At 37.3% G+C, this 21,468-nt stretch overlaps 1 protein-coding gene across 2 annotated transcripts in view; it reads right to left on the reverse strand.

The window, feature by feature from the left end:
* nptn (neuroplastin) overlaps nucleotides 1-21,468 on the reverse strand; it is a 34,951-nt gene that overhangs the window by 10,343 nt on the left and 3,140 nt on the right. For both annotated transcript variants that reach the window (XM_062963503.1, XM_003227710.4), the window contains exons 2-6: nucleotides 13,479-13,826; nucleotides 6,481-6,658; nucleotides 4,890-4,984; nucleotides 2,078-2,211; nucleotides 1,111-1,384 (exon numbers count right to left, since the gene is read on the reverse strand). In XM_062963503.1, coding sequence (XP_062819573.1) covers nucleotides 1,111-1,384; nucleotides 2,078-2,211; nucleotides 4,890-4,984; nucleotides 6,481-6,658; nucleotides 13,479-13,826 — 1,029 coding nt within the window. The remainder of the gene's footprint in view (nucleotides 1-1,110; nucleotides 1,385-2,077; nucleotides 2,212-4,889; nucleotides 4,985-6,480; nucleotides 6,659-13,478; nucleotides 13,827-21,468) is intronic.

The raw sequence follows: 21,468 nt of genomic DNA on the forward strand, positions 1-21,468 counted from the left end.
TTTGAGCAGACATGTTCATCCCAAATGAACACTTTTGCCAAGTCAGCTATGCAAAGACAGAACTATAGGACGGAATCCATTAAGAAATTTTAACTCTGGTACTGGTTGTTGCCAGGACTACATAGATCTACTTTTTGCTTGGTGATATATAGATAACGCTGGACTACCTTTTATAGGCAGTACTGGCCCTTGTATACACACAGACATCCAACCATTCATAGGTATTATATGCCAACAAGAAACAATAACATTCACTTCTTGTGAGGCAATGAGGCAACCACAATATTGCATACAAAACCCATCAAGTCAAATTATGCAGGGAAGAATCTGCCAACAATCTGGTTTGCTCCCGGAGCATATCTCCCTTGCCATAAATGGAAGAAGATATTAGGTTTATATTCTAAGACTTTTGATGTGTTGTTACTCAAGGACAGCATTAATTTTAGGAGGTTTTTTTTTTTATATAAATCAAGATTCTTTTAAAGTGGAAGTGCAAACTTTCTCACTACTCAAACTTTCTCAAGTTGTAGGTACAGTTAGGTAAAACAGCCCTTGTGTTACTTATGCAAGCAGCAGTCTGGCAAGTATTTCTGGTTATTAAATGGAAAGACTTTCCTGCATGTATTGTAAATACTGGACTGGGCTGGTGAAGGAAGATTAGCAAAGCATCAAAACAAGCCTAGCTAACAGAGGCAGCTACCTTTGAGAAGAGCTTTTCAATGGTTACCCTTAAAGCTATGTTTTCCTTCTTAGCACCGTTTCGTAAGAGAAACGACAATAATGCTATACAAAAAGAAATCAGTTCCCTTTTTGTTCTTTGAACAACCCCAGTGGACTAGGGTCAAGACCACAGGTTTCAGTAGTACCTCTGTTATATGTAACATACACAGATAGCCAACAGATTCCTTGTTCTGAAGCCACATTTTATGAAGCTGAACTAAAGCTTCTCATACCTCACTGAGACAGACGAATCTATCACACAGGCTGTTGAGACACAGACGTTTGAGCTGCTGATGTATAAACTTTAGCAACTCCGAAAGATGGCACTCTCGAAGTAAAAGGATGGGGTTGGCTTTCCCAGGAAAAACAGTAGTTTAAGACAAGACTTACCGTCAGGCACCTCGTCAGGCCGCTTCCTCTTCTCGTAAACCACAATGATAACAACAAGAATAATTATCTCTGCCAGAATCCCCAGGAAGGGCCACAAAGGAGCCAAGTGGCTGCGAACACGCAAGATAGTAATTTCTGTCGCATTGCCGGCTGAGTTGGTTGCGTTGCATTCGTACTGGCCAGGATCCTCATTGATTTGGAGGTTTATAATGATCAGTTCAGTATAGTTGTCCTTATTGTTGATAAAGAAGCGACCAGAACTGTTGTCAATCGCCTGATAAGAAGGAAGCAGAAGAGCAATGGTGAATACAAGAACTTGAAGCAAGAGTTACTAATCAATGAACATACATTATTTTAATTGGGCTTGGTATTCTTTTACAGCATGGAAATGGGAAGGGGAACCATGGCAGTCTTATTACGGTAAGAATCCTGAATTCTTTGAATTGTCTCAACAACAGAAGACCCCAATGAATTGATTGCTGGATGGTGAGCCAACACTTACGCAAACTATTTTCATTCAATGGATCAGACTGAGACGACAAGTAGAATTCAGGCCGCCATGTTTACCGACATTTCCCTACCTTTGAATGGAGAACCCTTGCCAATTTACATCTCAATTAGTCACACACGGATGGTGTGGTAGTCAAGGAGATAACATCAGATGCAAGAAGATAGAGAAAACTGTACTTGTGAAAAAAATCATACACAGCCAAGTAACAAACAAATCTCTACATATACAAGAGGCTCGTCTTCATCATGAGCTATCACAGGTCACATGATATGGAAATAATCGCCTATTTTATGAACAACAGGCTAATCCAAGGTATGATATCTACTTGGGAATTTAGGCTGGCTTCCTCTGGGAATAAATAATAGTAGAAAACACTCCAAATTTCACCAACTTCATGTATTTATTTTCCTAATAGAAATGTCAAGCTTACCTAGTGGTGTTCCATTTTATACTCACCACAGAAACATCATTGATTTTCTTATACCACATCCATTCAGGGTGTGGGTAACCAGCAGATTTGCAATACATCAGTGCCTCTTGCCCTTCATTCTTGTTCTCACTTCGTTTGTGCCCAATAATATCAGGAGCAGCTAACAAAAAGACATGCAAAGGAAAAGATGATGAGGTGCTGAAAAATGTACCCCATTTCCTCTGAAGAAGTTCCAGAGATAAACACAAATTCAAGGCTCCCATTAGACTAATGCAAAGGGCTTTACATTTGTTACAAATATTTATTACAAACCAGCAGAAGTGTCATATTACATTTAATCACATAAAAGTTTATGTATTCATCGAAAGTTAAAGCAGATTTCCACTAATTTTAAAAGATGGGTTTAAAAGACATGTTTCAGTGCTTAGGTGGGGAGAGTGGGAAAAATTATGCTGAAAACCGTAACAAACTGCTTCTTCCAGTCAATAATTGACAATATTGTATGATTTTGGCTCACTATGATGCTTCTTATGTGTTTCCAAGTGTATGTTTTCCCTTAATAGAATGGCATTCACACAGCTCTTTTAAAACTTTGATTCCTTTATTTTTACCTCCTCTGCAATGTATTAAGGGACCTTGTTCAGAAGCTATATCTAGATGAGAATAAGAGTTCCTGTACACAAGAACATTCCATTTCTCTTGAACATCCTATTGTGTCCAAGCCGTGCCAATGCCATTCACTTGTCCATTTGTGCAACTTCCAAGTGCTGCTACTTGAAAGATTACATGAGATCAATGAACTGCCTGAGATGAACCTTCACTTAGCAGATGGCTTGGTATGCTTCAGTTACCACCTTTAAAACCCATTCGCTTTCTAGGCAGCTAATTATGTCACACGTGTCCTGCTAAGCGACTGCTGGGCCCTGAGCTGTTAATCCAGTCAAAGTCCAATCTGAGCCCTTGACAGACCACAGGCACCGGAAGTTATCCACAGGCTGGCTTGCTCACCAATAGGCACAAGGGAATATGGAAACATCATAGAAATTTACTATGGTGGAACCGTGGAAATCGTGTTCACTAAAAACACACCATAATTCAGCAATGCAGGCACAGGAAAGATCACAACTGGACATTATACACTTGCTGCATCAAGTCATTATGATTTGCAACCAAACTTAGAAGCCGCAGATCCTCTAGGGTCACTTCATCTTTTTTTTTTTTTGCTACAGTTTTCCATTTTCTTATAACCAGCCTGGATAAGAACATCCCAAATTTTCTGAAATTAGGTCTCCACAAAATGACTTAGTAGTTACTGTGGAAAATGAGAATTTAAGTTAATCTTTAAAATAAGTTAATCTTATTTTAAGTCAATCTTTAAAAAATATTTCTCTCAATTTAAAGATACCAATTGAGAGAAATATTTTTCTCCATGATACAAATGTATATTGTGTCCAGTAACATGCCAGTTTTACATCCTTATCTGCTACTCTTCATGGGATGAGAAATTGCTTGCCTGATAATTGATTGAGCAAGTATTTTGAATGGACTCAATAAGCTTTCTTTTCAATGACAGTTTTCTAAAGTGATTCAGAAATTAAAGACCTGCTCATGATCTTTAAAAGTTCAGGTCTATTTGGTTTGGTTGTACTACCATTCAGTTAACTGAAATGCTTCCAATGAAATAAGGAGTGCACAGACTTCGGTTCCAGATATTGTGTTGATGGTCAGCTAGGCTTTCTGCTGCCTGTGATTTTAAAAAAGCACAGATGGTGAATTTAGCATTTACTCTACATGGCCATTTCAAGGCAGTGTCCAAATTAAGTAAGAACATTCTGCAGTTTCCTGGAGAAAAGTGTTACTTTGGTGAATTTAACTTACTTTTGCTACCAAGCCTGTACCCAATTGTTAAGCTGTACTGAGATCAAGCCACAATCTAAGACTTCCCCCACCCCACCCCCCCTAATACGATCTAGCTTAAGGATTTCTTACACATTTCTCCTCCAAAGCCGGAGATAAGACAAAGGTCTGATAAGCAGAGAAAGAAGCAGTTCCTTCTAACATTGGATTTAGCTTTCCTTTAAGCTTCTGAGAAAGATGAATGAGCAAAGCCAGATGGTACACACTACAGCTCCAAACCTTTCATGCAAAACTGATAGACATCTGGTTCAAGATGACTTCATACAATCATCATGCTTTAGATAAGACTACCATTAAAAGACACTGGCCTATGGCAGTCTTCATCCCTTTCTTATATTTTGCAATTCATGATTATTTTGTTTAGGGGTAGTTTATCAGTAGGTCTGAAGAATATTCCTACTTCCTGATCCTTGGCATCAGTTTCACTGTTAGTAAAATTCAGTTGCAAAACACGAAAAACTGTTTTACAATAAGTACTTCTTGCGCCCTTTAATGGAGGAATTAAAAAGAGCCTGGTCACCCTACTGTGGTATAGAGGTTATAGGCTTCTCATCCATGGTTTAGCTGTAAATGTGCCACTTGAACCACTGATATACTGCAACTCAGAACCACAGATTGTTGTATGTTTGTGTAACTTAGGAAGTAATAGTCAAATCTGAGAGCCATGGCTTTAGCAGAGTACTGTACCATTTTTCCCGTCACTGTGGAAATTAGGAAGAGCTAAGAATCACGTTGGAGCAATGCCACAACTCATGCTGTGGAACTATAGCACTGTTGTAATTGGTGTGAGAAGATGACCGCTTGTGAAGTAAGAATACTGTTATGTGCCCAAAACTCAACAAATGCATCCCAAGGGTGCGCTATAACAAAACAATGATTGAGATCAAAGCTATTAAAGTGAGGGAAAAAAAAGAGTAGTACCTTTCACTTCAATAGTGGCATTTACTGACTGGGAGCCATTGAGTATGAACACACACGAATACTCCCCGGAATCATCTATTCTGGGCTTCAAAATACTGCAAAGGAAAGATCATGGATCAGTACAGCCGACAGGACAAAGACAAGATGGCAATCCAACCATATTTGCCAAGACAGAGAAAATTTGGTCCATCCAGTCTTCTTAAATTTTATAGGTCTCCTTATGTATCTAAACCAGCATTGGGTCAAAGGAAGTCTACATGTTGCATGCAGTAGGCACTGAAAGAGGCTATGACTAGATCTAGAGATATAGTTCCCACCAGTAATGCAGAGACTACTAAGAGCAAATTATGTGCTTTCCAGAAAGTGCAACCTTGTATCTGAGACGGTCCTGCTCATGCAAAACACAATTAACAATCCTATTATGGTGGAACTCTTTAAGACTTTGCCAGATTACAACTCTTGCAAGATCTAAATGGTTCTATGTGGAATCGAAAAGAAACAGTTGAAAAGGAGAGTACTGCTCGATGTTTCAGTAATGCCCATTTTCACAAAATTCCATTCCTTTTATACATTCTAACATCTCCAAAACTGAGAAAAACAAGGAATGATACATGCAAATGTTCAAGCCATCCAATCACTAAAAGGGCTTACTTGCTAGTTAATTGCCAGCATCCTTCCATATACCCCATTGTAACAATGTACAGGAATATATGAGCAAGCTTTTGATGATTCTATGTGTCCCAGACAGCAACAAAAGCCATACCAATTGCAATTTAATGATTTTTTTAAAAAAAATCAGGTCTTCCTACTTATCAGACTCAATGTAGTTTACCATAGCCTACCATGAAGAGCCACAAAAGTCCCGGTATTTCGGCAAGAAAAGAATAACACCTTAACCAGGTTAAATTAAAAAAAACCCCACATTTTCTGTTATGTCAGCCAGAGTAAAATTAACCTACAGGTATATCCCTATTCTTCATGCAATGGGCAATTCATACAGCACTGGAAAATTATCCTCAAACCTGTATGTAAATAATTAACAAGTGCCATCTGGGTTATCATAGCACTAAGGCACCAGCTGAACGCCTTTGCTGTAGTTCCTGGATCACACGACAACAAAAAACAGAGCCGGCATCAACTGATTTATTATTAAGATTCAACTCTGAAAAATCCCTTGTGACAAAAGTGATCTCCACAGTACCATCTACTGAAGTACATTGTTTCCCTAGGCTCTCAGGTAGGAATGGAAGACAGCCCAAGTGTTGTACCATCACCTCCTATCCCACACACCTAGAACTTGAAACAGATCCAGAAAGTCAGGGAATCTGGACAATCATAATTTATCCCTATCACTACATTGCCAGTATTCAAGCCTATATTCCTGCCAGTTTTGGACTATAAAAAGGAAATATACCACATTGATAGAGAACATGAAGGATGCAAAGATAGCTAGGCAAGATGAAAATATTCTAGCTTAAAAAAAAATCTCTACTCGATAATTCCACTATATAGACACGCTGTGTTTCTCGTATTTTAGTTTCAGCTTTACGGAACCCTGAGCTAGTAGTAAAATGACTCTTAAAGAATGTACCTGTGTGCTATGTTGTTTGCAGACGTCCCAGCGTCTGAAATTTTTTCACCATTTTTCGCCCAGTAGCTGGAAAGGACAGAGGTGGTACTTGCAGTGAGGTTGCACTGTAGTATGATGGGTTGTGAAGATGGAACAGCGATATTAATGGTCACCTCATTACTGGCATTGATCCTGGGCTCTAGAAAAGAGGGCACATTAAAAGAAAGAGTTGTTGAGACACTACAGGCACAGATGCTGTTGACACATCAAAGCTAAAGGGAAGAGGAACTGGGAAAGGAAAGAGAACTACACATGGAACACGGCTTCACTAGCTGAAGAGACATCAAATCATACAGTCAATGGCTGACCAGCAGCGAAAGGCAACAAGGACCAGTTCCCCTATGTGAAGGGAAGAAAGAGAAAGAGAAAGAAAGAGATAAAATCATAATGAAGTGCGTATTTTGGGATTCTTACTCTTTAACATGACCACAGTCAAGATTAAAACTGATAACATTTTTTGAATTTTATCAGCAGATGAAGCACATTAAAGGACCTATGCAAGCATCATCAGATAAAACCACCATATTAAACATTTTAAACCCAGTCCCAATTTTAACTTTCTGTATACATACAGATACACAGCCCTCCCTTCTAGGTCCAGAGCCAAATTAAAATATGCTGAAACATGAGCTATCTAAGTTTAAAAGGCCCCATAACATTACCTCCACAGAATGAATACTTTTCTAACAGGTATTTTAAAATATATATAGACACAGAGTTGCCCATAATAATCATAGGGCTTAAACTACAGTTTACTTCATACAATCTACCCTTGTCTAGACCTGAAGCTCTTTCTGCAAGAGAAACAAATCAGAAGAAAATAAAGTACAATACATTATAACAATCTGAAAATATGATGTCGAAGGCTTTCATGGCCGGGATCACAGGGTTGTTGTATGTTTTCCAGGCTGTATGGCCATACAGCCCGGAAAACATACAACACTCTGAAAATACACTGCATTTTTCCAAAATGAATTACTAAATCCAATTTTCTAAGTGAGCAAGCAAGCAAGCAATAAAAAGAAAACCATGCCATTAAATACTTTGATCTTCAGTGCCTTATACAAGGTAATCTAAAAAACCTATTTCAGCAGAGATATGGAAGCTTTAAAAAAAAGTAAGTGATTTGGGAGACACCAGTAGAACTGATGTGGAAAGTGAGAATATTTGAGTGTGGGTACACAGTATCTAAAGATACAATTTTGGAATAAGCAGAAACCACTTCAATATCAAGAATATGTAACAAATCTATTTCTCCAGCTTTCTGGGTCTAGAAACAACTGCTAGTACCAAGATGACTAGACCCACTGAATCAAAAAGAAATTGATAAGTCAATGATTATGTAAATGCTACTGATTCAATGGTTTACTCCACTTGCCATCAATAACTGTAGATAGCTTTTTGTAGACTGATTTGACATCAGGAAATCTAATAACCAGACACTACAATGTTTGTTTGCCTATCTCTTATTAAACTTAAGTAGCTGCAATTGATGAAAGGTTCAGCCCATGTAGAAGAGGAGCTTAACCATCCGTATCAATTTTTCAGTGTAAATTGTGATCTGAGAAACACACAGATATAAAAGATATAGAAGAAGTAAAGAAGTTAGGATTTAACTCATAAGGTCAGCAAAGCTCTCCATTGTTGACTGAAGTTTCCATATGAGGCACAAAGCATTAATGAAGGGAAACTTTGTGAGTACATTAATGCATAATCATTGAAGACAGGAAGCAAGAGCATTTCACTGTACAGAACAGAGCAGAAAATTATGCACAATAAACCAATCTCTCTTTTTAATACTTGTGTTATGTTTCATATTTACCCAGTTTTGGAATATTCTGTACTGCCAGAGGAAAAAAGTCTATGCTGGAGGGTTTTATAATACTTCCATTTAAAAAAAATGAATAAAATCTGAAGTTGTATCACATTTATGCAAAACCATTCTCAGCTAGAGATATAGACTTAAGGAAAGAAAACTGTTCTGATGGTTATTTGCATTTGATCCTTGCAGTGAGAAATTCTACCGCTTTAATATCCATTCTTTATCTTGCGTTGATTTTCAGTAACTTCATTCTTCTTTCTGGCTACTGTTTCTTGATTTTTGAAAACTTGCCTTACACAGAAACCCACACACATTCCCACTTCTTCAGGAACAAACCCAATTAAGCATTAGTGTATCAACTTAAGATTTTTAGGAATTTTTTTTTTGCCTTTTCTACAGATTCAGTTTACACTCTAATCAATTGAAATTCTTTCCTGTAAAGCAACGTGCCCCTATGTTCATGAAAGGGTTATCTTTAACACACACAGCAAATAGATTTGAATCCTGTTATTTTAAAAACTTTATGGCAAATAATTTCTTCACATTAAAGTGACTCATCTGATATAACACATAAACCCATAGCATTGACAAATACTATGAACATTAAAAGTAGCAAAGCAAATTCAACGACAGATTGTAATTTACTTCTGATCAAAAGTGTTTCAATCAATATAAATGCTTTTTAAAAGCAGCACATGAATGGTAACACACATACTATCATTTTGGGGGAAAACATCTTGGTAAGGCATTCCTGCTGGATACTGCAACAGAGAATAGAACATATGTAGACACTTATGCATGTCTTGTTATAGTGTATGAACTGCTAACCATAAGCACAACAAAATCAGTAAGGAGAGTAATTACATACTCATGGTGTCCTGGAAGTAGTATTCTCCGTTTAAAGTTAAGTTTTATCCCAGATTAAGAAACTAGCAGTGCAATAAACCCCGAATGATCAGTTGCAGTTCTTCATTAAGTCCTGGAAAGGTCCTATTTAGAATTATATTAGTTTCTATATTGGTCATGAGCACCTTAAGGTTAAGGTTTTTTTTTTCCAATCCAGCCTGATTACTGTGAAATCTCACCATGAATGGAAGACAGGAAATACTATATTTCCCCTCAATCCTTTTTTTACAGTGTCACTGCCACCAAAATGTTACAAATTCATATATTCCACTTCTTAAGACTCTTTCATATGTACAGGTATATAAATAACTAAAGTAAATTAGGTAAGTATCTTAGATGAAAGAGACTTGATAAATAAGTAACAACTGAATTTGCAAAGCAATACACCATCAGTAGGTTTGCCTAAAAAGGGCTGATGCAAATGTAGGGATTACATTCCTAGTGTCTGTTTTCTAGTGCAGGGAGACTCAAGGCAGAAGGCATGCAATGGAGTGAAAGTATGCAAGACCTTGTAAGGCAGCAAATGGAAAATGAAAGGTCATATTAAACAACTCCAGGATTTCAAGGATCCATAGATTTGTCTTTGACAAGCATGGAAATGCCACGACACTGCATGTATTAAGCACAATATGCACTGGTGGATTTGTCAGTAATGCAGACCACCACTTTTTATTGTGACCCAGTTTCTCAAAGGGCTTTCTTTAAGACAGTAGAAACTCAGGAGGAATAAGAAAGGCAGTATGGTAAGCCAAGAGGAACAATATCTGGACAAAAAACCTCAGTCTCAGACCTCATTTCAACATCATATGGATGATACTATAGCCTTAAGTAGTGTTCCAATGTATCGCACAAGCACACTCAGGTTATATTTTTCATGTTTACATTTCTTTCCCATACAAAGCTGTTCAAAAGAAATAAACACAAATTGATACACTATACTATATGACAAATGATACTTTCCTCCACAACAACTGCAATACTGAACAAAACCAATTGGTGTTGTAATTTTAGACACTTTATTTTGTAAAACATTCATATATTAAGACAAAAAATGAGACAATATTTTGCTCTAACTGTAAACGTGCTTTAACCTTTTAGTAAACATGTCATACTTTCTTGTTATTGTTGTCTAACGTCAAGTTGACTTCAACTTATGAAGATTTCCAAGTCACCCAGTTGTTAAAAGCTCTGCTCAGAGCCTGCTGACTGGCTTCCTTGAGTCCATCCATCTGGAATACAGTCTTCTTTCCATCCTGCTTTCTACTTTTCTAAGCATTATTGCCTTTTCTAGTGAGTCGTGTCTTCTAATTATACAATCAAAGTAAATCAAAATTTAGTCATCTTGGCTTCTAAGGAGAATTCAGAGTTGATTTGCTCTAAGAGGCATCTATTTGCCCTCCTGCCAATCCACAATATTCAACATGCTTGCAGATAGTACATTACAGAGACTGAAATGAGCAGGCAATAGAAACCAGAATCCACATATGATCCTATCCTTTGCGGCCAACTAAAGAGGCCCATTTGCAAGTTGCATCTCTATGCAAGAATTATTTGACGGGAACATAAGAGGGCTTTCTTCATAAAAGAACTTAAATTCTGGAATGACCTTTCCTTGGGAGATTAGGCTTTCATTTGCCTTTTTACAACACTTGTCTCCTCAGTTTTATTTAAGTGGATGCTTAATTTGTCTATCTGACAGGCTAATTCTACCTGGCATATTTGTTGGTTCTTAACTTTTGGTTGTGATTATGTGAGACGTGTACGATTAAATCTGAAAACTTTATTGTGAGCTGTTTAGGGGGAGCTATGCTGAAGAAATGTAGCAGATGCATGTCCTTTGAAATAAAAATGTCAGTAGATGCATGTGATAACTTTGGAATGGCAATGTGAAAAACCTCCAGTTACAACTCAAGGTATACAGCAGACTAAATATCATTCCATTATTGGTTCTGCTCTTTAGCAACCCTTGTAGTAAAGAGCATATGCTAATATTTGAGAAGGGCAGGAAACTATATACTTCCTAAGAATTATAAGCTATAGGAATCAACTGGTCTCAAATAGCCTGAATTCTGACAATGGTGTGGTAAAAATGGCCATTTCTGATATTACACACATGAAGAACATTCAGTAGCTTCCTCTAAATCTCGACTCACCTTTGTACCTATATGCTGGCTTGGCAAATTGGTGTCTTGGTTCCAGTCCAGCATTTCTAAAATACTCATTTCCAAGTCAGGATTGACTGTCAATGGTCATTTAAAACAAAAGAAGGTCTTCAGCTATAATTCTAGAGACATCTAGAAGGGCAAAAACATCATTTAACATTGGGATTTAATATCTTCATCTTAGCCCACATGCATTTTACTATAGCTAAATTTCTGCATTTATCCGAATTTATTTTAGCAGTAACAATTTAGTTCTGTCTGCCTCACAGCTGTCTCTTCTACTGGGATTCTTACTACAATCCCTTTCTTTTTTCTTCCATTAATCAATAATCCTGACCTAATGCTTTCTTCATTTATTCCTACCAGAGTATTTACTTTTAACTAGTTTAGGGACTCCAATACATCTTGCTCTATTTTGTGGGGGCCAAAGTAGAACAAAAAGTATGAGAACCACTTCATGCTTAACATATAAAAGCATGAAGAAGTTCAGTTTCACATATTTGGGAGTTTGACCTCACGCATGTCGTCTCTACAGAGAATATCTTAAGTAGGATTTTACTTGTGACAACTACATAAGAAGCATATACATTAATAAAATTATGGATTTGGAAAGGGCCGTACAGTAATTTGAAAGATGTCCAACAATTGTATTGAATCATTCTGATTTTGAAGTAAAAATCCAACATGCTTATGCCAAGATATATAGTTTGTTCTAGGAGGTGAACACTCAATGGATACTGAATGCTATAGTGGAATATGTTTATGTTTGAAGTTGTAGAGCTACTTTATATTAGAAGGCAGTTCAGTTCCTACTAGCTGTACAATTGAGTAATTAAGAATCCATCTTTCATGTTACCTGTAAGAAAGCCATACAGATTTACCATGTGGATTAAGCCTAGCTTACCTGTCTGAACGTATTTCCCTCTCTGAATCACCTCAGAGGTTAGGATCTTTTCGAGAGGCCCTGTTTTCGGTCCCACCACAGGAGCAGTTGGTGGGGACGAAGAGAGACAGGACCTTCTCAATGGTGGCCCCTCAGCTGTGGAATTTCCTCCCCAGTGAAATCAGATCAGTTCCCTCCCTCCTAACCTTCTGGAAAAAAAAATGTGGATGTGGGACCAAGTTTTTGAACAGTGCCATAAGTAATTACGGAATAGTGTAATGATGACTGGAATAGCTTCGGACTATGATTTTGGATTGCATAGTTTTATAATTGACTTGTTTAAATGTTTTAATGTTGACTTGTTTTAACTTTTTGGTTTTAATATATATGTTTTTATGTTTATGTATGTTTGTGCGGAATCAAATTGTTGCCTACTTGTAAGTGACTCTGAGTCACCTTCGGAATGAGAAGGTTGGGGTATAAATATAGTAAATAAATAATATGTGAAATAAAATTATGAGTTTGTGCAACCTGCTAAGACCCAAGATGCTATAATAAGGAGACTTCTGGCTATCCTTTCTGTGTCTTCATTTTTAGAGAAAGCTAAGGTTCAACTACAATCAGGAAATCAGTTCTTGAGATTGTTAAGCATATCTGCAAGCAAATGTCTGCCTAAAATGGGAAAATCCAAACTTTCACATGTAACAAAACCTAACAGAAAGGTTTTATACAGAAGTCTATGAACTCAAAACGATGTGAATAAGGAAGGCATTCCACGAGATCCCAACAAAAGAAAATAAAGAATGGTTAGAAATGGTTAGATCAGGGAATAACACAAAATTGAGAAGGCACTCATGGAGAAACCAGCATTAGGATAGCAGGAGCCTACTATAAAAATAAAAGGGAGGGAACAAACAATCCAATACTGGGCTTGTTTTCACAGAGGAACTACAAGTCAATTCCACCGATACTCCCCAGTCCTTTGATCCTAGGAAGGAGGAGACACAGTAAGAAGGTGGCAAACACAGTCAGGCACCACAACTAGAGGAATCATCTGAGGTCCAAAACCAAAAAAAACATGACAAAGACAATGGGTATGTGATACTAAGGGTCACAGGTGAAGGGTAAGGGTCACTTGACTCCCTCTAGGTACTACAGTACTACTACTGTAGGGTACTGAACTCACTCTGAAGGACGCTTATGGTAGCCTGGGCTCGTATCCACGTTATGGCAGGATTTTGCCTCAAGTCATTCCTTCTGGGATCGTTGCTTGCCCTGCACTCGTAAGTCCCAGAGTCTTCCAAGGTAAGGCGAGTAATTCTCAGCACGCTCACGCCATTCACCCCGTAGGCAGTGTTAATGCTGACACGGCGCTTTCGAGCACCATCCCATAGCTGTTTGAAAGATTCAGCCCGGTTGACTTCAGCATACCACCACTGGATCTCTGGAGTGGGGTTCCCAACCACGTCACAGTACAGCTCAAAGGCGTCCCCCGTGAGTTTAGTTTCTGACATGGGCGACTTGACAAACCCAGCTAGAGGGAGGGGCAGCAGAAATGCAGTGACAGACCAGCAGAAAAGAACAGATCTTATAAAGAAAGCAAATGAATTACAGGAAAAAAACCAAAATGAAAAAAGAGACATGCCCATCTAAGACAGCAGCTATTGCATGACTTAAAAGAGAAAAGACAAGTGTTTATAGCTTGCAAAGAGCTTCAGTTTAGATAGCAGCCTTGCAAAAAGCTGAAGTTGTGGGATACAGGCCATTAGCTTTAACAGTTTTACAGAGTCTGCCATAGGAAGGTGGTTTGGAGAGACTAACTGGAAAATGCACATGAACATTTTGTTTACATCTTAAAACACCTGAGTGGAGGCATGGACAAAGGAGTTGGGTGCAAATCACATTTCAAGCAGAATGCTTGTGTTAAACACAAGTACATGTTTCCTTCATTACAACTTTTGGATGCAAATTAGATGGATCTATGCTCTGCTATGATGGATCTATGCTCTGCTATCTCTGTAAAGCATCCAGAGATATATTGTGATCCAAATTTCCTGCAGCAACCAACTGCAAGAATTTCAAAGGCACAGTCTTCCCAGTACATATATTAAATAAACAGTCATTGTTCTACAGAAACTGTTTAAACATTAAAGTCCCCACGTTGTAATATTTTCCACGCACATACACACACTAGTAATTCTGGGCTCTCTGTAGTACTTGCATTTTATAATCTGTTTACAATTGGTTGGTACACAGCATAGCCTTATCTGCGAAATGGGGAACATAAAACCAACCTAAAACTATATTTCATGCTCTGGTTCATTTAGACAGGTGACAATATAAACTAAGATTTGTCATAACCCCATGTCTACCATCCTCCCAACCAATTAATAAGTTCCAACCATTATGACCTATTCTTGGTCCTTTTTATCCATATATGGGAAAAGCCCTTCACTATTTTTCTTTTAAATGCATCACAAACTAGTATTTAATGATAACATGTCATAAATCAATAAAAATAAAGCTCTCAAACCACCACACCATCCTTTTAAAATTTCAGCACTTACACAAGGTGCAGAACATAGAACCATTTGTTTAGGGCTCTAATTAAAGTTTTACATAGAGTCATAAAAGCAGTCCCAAAGAGATTCCAAAAAAACATATAAAGCTCTGTATTCAAATCATCATTTTAGTTCACAAATTCCATCCAGCAAGTTTCATGCTAAATTAATAATGTGACCTAAAAGTATCATCTTACTAAGAGTTTTTCTAGATAACTTTAATGCTGGGGAAACATAATACTGTGTGGATATATTATCATGCTGAGCCATTCTTAGTCAGTCAGAGGAAGCTGCTAAAATATGCATAACCTTAATATAAAAGCAATTAGATTCCTTTTGCTCTATGTACTCCTCATTAGCTAGCAAGGACCTGAAACATTTTACGTGGGTTCTGCTCAAATCACATTTTATCACTATTTGACCACTGCAGGTGGTGTGTGCACCTTATGAGATACACTTTTCCAGAAATCTGTGTTGTAATGAATAGCTAACTTGTTTTGGGTTAGTTTTTTGTCTAATCACAACAGACCAAAAACAGATCTTTGGAAAATACAGTTCTTAGAAATCCTATTTTTAGGAAGGAGTCTTCATTGTATGTCTACACAAAAAGAAAGGCCACATTTTTATGACTAACCCTGTCCAAAGCACAGTTTTAATGCTAATGAAGACTAAACCACTGACAGTTTAAATATGCCCATTTCGATCTATAATTAGCATTCTATCCAAATGCTCTGGTCTCTCCGAACCAGAACTAGTTTCTACTTGAATTCTGTTAGTTGTCAAGACAGTATATAAAATACCAGGAACTTTGACAACATGTAAAAGGTTCAAGTAAATCTCAACTGAGCCTTGATCCATCACACTCTTGCTTGGGGATGACAACCGCTTTGGTTATCCTAGTAAAAGAGCATGACCCATAAGCCACCTGTAGCTCCAGGTTATCTTTGAGCCTTTCCTTCGCACAGTATTTTTGGGGGGAAATTTCTAAAATTTCCCAATTCTATTACAGGAGCAAGAAAAGACACAAGTCTGCTACCCCCTCCCAACTGTTTTAAGTCCAAAGGAAGCCTTTTATCAGTGATTCATTAAACCAGAAACTGGTATGTTCTCTTATTATGTAAAAGCAGATTGAAATTTCCAGTCTGTCTCATGACAGCAATGTAGCATGAGATGAGTACAACAGCCTAAGGCTCTTGTTGGCAACAGCACAATATGCCCAAGTAATGGATAAAACCAGTACTGACCAGAAAGAAAAAAATGAAGTTGCATGAGAAGTAGAATACAAAGATGACCTGCTTCTCACATATAAGAGAACATTAGAACAATGGAATAAAAATTCTTCATTTTCCAGATGATGAAGGAAAATATATTTGCCACCCAGATTAAAGGCCAATAAAAGAAAGCTGCCAACTCATTTTAAGCATTCATTGAGGTGAAGGAGAAATATAAGCAAGTCCAACCTGTTTCATCATGCATTTATCAGTCTGTATTTCTGTAAGATTCTGGTTTAGATCTGATATTTTTCCCTAAAACTGCTGTTGCTGTTCAACAACAGGATCCTGGAATCTTCAATTTTATCTCCTTTTTTTGCATTAAAGTCTTCTTAGATGTTCATCTTAAAGTCTTTCCTTGTCTTGCAACCCTTACTGTTTCCTACTCTTACCAACTTCTGAGACCAAGCAATTCCCTTTCTTAATTTGTGCTGTTAACCTAAAATGTATTTATAAACCAGTTATAGTCCACTGAGCCTTCTCTTTACAAATATAGCTCTTACTCATCATCATATCTGTCATACTCACTTTTTGTACATATGTTACCTTTCTTGAAAATTTGCCTAGATTTCTGCATACTTCACAGAGAGAGCCCATTATAATGGCTCAATTAAGATACTACATTAAGCTATGGCTTGCACTAACCAGAGAGTAAAGCACAAATTCCTTGTTATTGATTTGGAATATTTAATCCACATTTCATATAGCTACTTAAATGGTAGTGCAAGTTATTTGAACTTCCATGTATGCAATAAATTTAGGAATTCAAGCATCACATCAAAGAACAAAAATTTAAAAAATAATGATCATTACTTCTGGTTTGTTACCCAACAATAAACTACAACTTATTCGTTTTCATATTTATAACAAACCATAGTCTGACAACATGTCACACCATCATGGCTTTTTGACATGATATTTCAACTGAGTTATCTGATTCAGAAACAGTCACATGTGCACCAGTGAGCAGGATTATCATTTATTACTTTGTACAGGCCATGTGTACTATTTTACTGCATTTCCCTGTAATGTGAAACTTTTTGAAAGGTATCAGAAAACCCTGAAAAGGTTCCTAGAAGAGACTGTTGCTTAAACAAACAGTAAAGGGTCGACATTCAAATCAATGTGGAATGACAGAAGATAATTTATTTTGAATTAAAAGCACTACCATCATATAACAAACAGATCTAAAATACCATGTCAAAAATCAAGACAGTGAATTGTTATTTCTACCTTTTGTTGATTGCATTTCTTTATTAAGGTCTGCAAAAATAGCAAAATCTGATGGATCATAACTTAAGAACAGAATAGTTGGTTGTTTTACCATGATGCCAAGTATGTTCTAAATCATTTAGTAGTGATATTTTTACTCTCCAGACAGTTTTAATAAGGCTTGATCCAAATATGGTACGACTACACATATCTGGATCAGTACTAATGGAAGTTACTTATATACAGAATAGATAAAAATAAATGATGGGTTATTTTCTAGAATCATAAAACTACAAATAAGGCCATTTGATTATGACTGCAAAGACAAATGTGAACACTAATCTTCCATCATAGGCAAAAGAAAAACAGACTCCAGCCTCTGACACTGACCCTTCTGCAATATACTTAGTTATGCAATTGTATGCAGACATAGTGTTATGGGAGTTAAGAGAGGGTCCAATAATCCCTTTCAATTCACTGAGATTATGAAAGCAAAATAAGGTATGCAATTGCTCCCAAAGAATATGGGAAAGCTCAATCTATCTAGGGTAAAGGTATTTTGGGATCCCACCCATGTGATGATCAGATTAGGAATGACAAATTCACTTTCCCCTTCACTCCATCTACAACTCCTAAAATACTTTATTACTATTTTGTTTGGGGCTTCTAGGAATTGGCACTAAATTAATCCCTGTTGCACCATTAGAGTTGGCAGAATGAAGGCAAACCAAGAACTGGGCTAGTAAGTGAGTATAAGCAATCAGAAGTATTTAGACTTCTCTGAAATGGCAGCAAGGCCAAGAGAGCAGGCCAATGTAGGTTTTATAGGATCAGATGGAAACCTAACAGCATGTTATGTTGCCTAACAATTGCTGGAGTATTGCTCTCTACCCAAGTTTTTTTTGTGTGTCTGTGTGTGTCAGGAGCAACTTGAGTCGCTTCTGGAGTGAGAGAATTGGCCATCTGCAAGGCCGTTGCCCAGGGGACACCCGGATGTTTTACCATCCTTGTAGGAGGCTTCTCTCATGTCCCCGCATGGAGCTGGAGCTGATAGAGGGAGCTCATCCGCACTCTCCCGGGTGGAATTCGAACCTGGCAGCTTTCAGGTCAGCAACCCAACCTTCAAGTCACTTAGTCCACTACGCCATCTGGAGGCTCCTCTACCCAAGTGGTATTGATGACACCTAACTTCAATGCATTTTCTTGGCAGCGTTCATACATTTTCCTTTTTTCCATGTTACAATCTTATTAGCTATGCACTAGGTTAAGAGGGAAAACCAATACCTTCAAGTCTGACCTCTCAGCACTTTTCTGCATGCTTTGAAATTATCAACTCCTGCCTAGTCATTCTCCAGATTTTCTAAAAAATTCCAGGGTGGATAATACTATTAAAATAAAAGATTGCAAACCATTATAATACATCTAATAAAATAAACATTTCAGAAGACAGAAACAATGCTTGATCTGTAACATTTATTGACCACTCTTAAGTGCTATGCATAACCAGACATGTTAGGCATACCAAATGAGAGGTTTTCACAGCATGGGTCATCATAGCTAACCTATCTTTCAACTGGCACCATCATATGTAATATCAATAATCCTTTGTGAATAGACCTATGACAAGTAGCTTTATATTCAGGCAAAAAATCTCAGCATAATTTCATTTGTGGATGGGAAGAGATGAATCAGTCTAAACTCAACTTCTGTAATAGTTGCTGTTGTGTCAGAATACATTTTTATTCTAATGGTTATTAAAATGGCAAAAATATGAACAGTTCGTGCCCTTCCAATGCCAACAGAACAAGATCTGTGCAATACACCTTGTGAATGTTTCTAATGGTGTTATTATGACAGTTAATCAAAGGATAAAACTTCTTCAACTTCTTGATCTTCACAATATTGTATTTCTTTGTCCTCTTCACATTAAAACAGAAATAATGTTTGCAAAAGTTCAGCTTAGCATTTTGTAAGTGCTTTTTACTATATATGTTTTACTTTGGCAGAACCCTTGAGTTCAAATATTGTGAAAAGGAGGAATATAAATGCATCAAGTAACAATAAAATACTTGATTTCATCTCAACAGATTCAATGCTATCACTGTGCAACAAAGCCTAGAGGCATATGAATTATTTAAACCAAATAGAAGAAGACTGCCCATCTAATTTCACCTAAACAAAAGAGACAGTAGTAAATAATGAACACTTCAAAATAATAGGTAACTATAAAACATGTCCAGATCAAACATGTCAGGTAGCATGTCTGACAGAAGCTGAAAACAACCCAGTTGCACAACTAAGATGTTATATAAAAGGGAGAGAATCTCATGGTCATTTCTATACCCATTTTTGTTCAGATATGGCACGATTTCCCAGTTATATTATTATTTATCTTCCAGCATTGCAGATTATCTCCATCTGTACTTAACATTTTTCTAGCTGTAGTGGTTTAATAATAAATAATGATAATAACCACTTTATTTGTATTCCACCCTATCTCCCCAAGGGGACTTTAAAGAAAGCTTTAATTGCTAAGAAAAGGAGCAAAGCTTCCAAAACAAACTAATATACATAGTGATAAAAACCCTTTATTGCTAATATGATTTGACTCTAGGAACCAGTAATACCCCAAAATGTATTCTGTAAGAAAAGGAACTGGAGGTATTTGAAATACATTTTCTAGTTTGGGGAGGACGAATGCTGAATTTCTCTACCAGTATAATACGTGTCTGGTTTTATCAAGATGTTCAAATGTGATGCTGCCTCTAAGTACATATTTCTTACAGAAGCACTTCAACCTTACAGCTAAAGAAAATGTTGAATATTTAGACCTTCTAGTACAGATATGTTGACTTTTCTTTTCTTCAGTTTCATCTATTGACCCTGTTGATGACTTCCATGTTTTGGATACAAGCCCAATCTCTATTTCTGAAAACATTTTGAGAAAAAAAACAACTGGTTTCCATACACAGTCCTATCAGAATTCACTTTAGCTACCAAAGAAATAAAATACACCATTACTTTATAAATCATTTAAAGATGCTGTGGGTAGACAGAGGTGTCATCTGTTACCCCAGGAACCTCACACACTATTCCAGTGGTACTCAACATGGGGTCCCCAGATGTTTTTGGCCTACAACTCCCAGAATTCCCAGCCAATTAACCAGCTGTTAGGCTTTCTGAGAATTGAAGGCCAAAAACATCTGGGGACTCCAGGTTGAGAACTATTGCATTATTTAGAGTAGCATGCTCACAAAGGTTTCTTGCAGAAGGAGGAACTCACAACTGTAGCTAAAGCTTGCAGTTGCTTTTGTTTTACAACACAAGGCAAGCTAAAGGCTGCCAATGCCATGCTTTCCTAATGTTCCATTTAAATGACTCTGATGCATTATGGCAGCAATAAAAGCTCAGGAAGAGGGAAAGCAAAAGACTGCAGAAGAGCTACCAGGTGCTCATTAACACAGGATGACAGATACAAGCATGGTTTCAGCACAGAAAGAGACCTGTCCTTCCTTCCCTCCTTCCCTCCAATCTTACCCAATAGTAATCTATGGTAACTACATTAGGAAACAGCAACTTTTTTTTACAGCTGGAGCAATAGGACTATATAATGCTTTAGTTTTGAATCTATGAATCTATGGCAATTCACCTTCCCCCTTCTCCTGTCTGATACTTTCATCCCTGTATCAGTGCTTAATTTTCATTTAACACAATCATATCCACTTCCCTCTGTTCTTAGAAACTGGGTGGTACATATTGACCTTCATTGCCATATTCACAGAAATACTGTAAAGTAAGTATTATTCAGACATATAGAAATGCAACAACCTAACTGCCTCAAGGTCAACTAGCAAGCTTTGTGGGAAAACTGAGATTTCACCTAGGTTGGCAGAGCCAAAGCCCAATTTTCTAGCTGTGATACTCAGTGGTTTGCAGCACATTGTCACTAAGCTCCAGATCTCTCCCTCAAAATGACCCTGCAAGGCAGATCAGTATTATTTTAATGCATTTTCTTTTTAAAAGCTGGCATATGGGTGTCTTATCCAAGGACATTTTATAGAGCAATGTTAATGATGCGACTAATAATATTTATGGCAAAGATGATGGATAGTGACTGGTCCAAGGTAACGCA

Source organism: Anolis carolinensis, unplaced genomic scaffold, assembly GCF_035594765.1.
Source record: "Anolis carolinensis isolate JA03-04 unplaced genomic scaffold, rAnoCar3.1.pri scaffold_11, whole genome shotgun sequence".
Classification (NCBI taxonomy): Eukaryota; Metazoa; Chordata; class Lepidosauria; order Squamata; family Dactyloidae; genus Anolis; species Anolis carolinensis.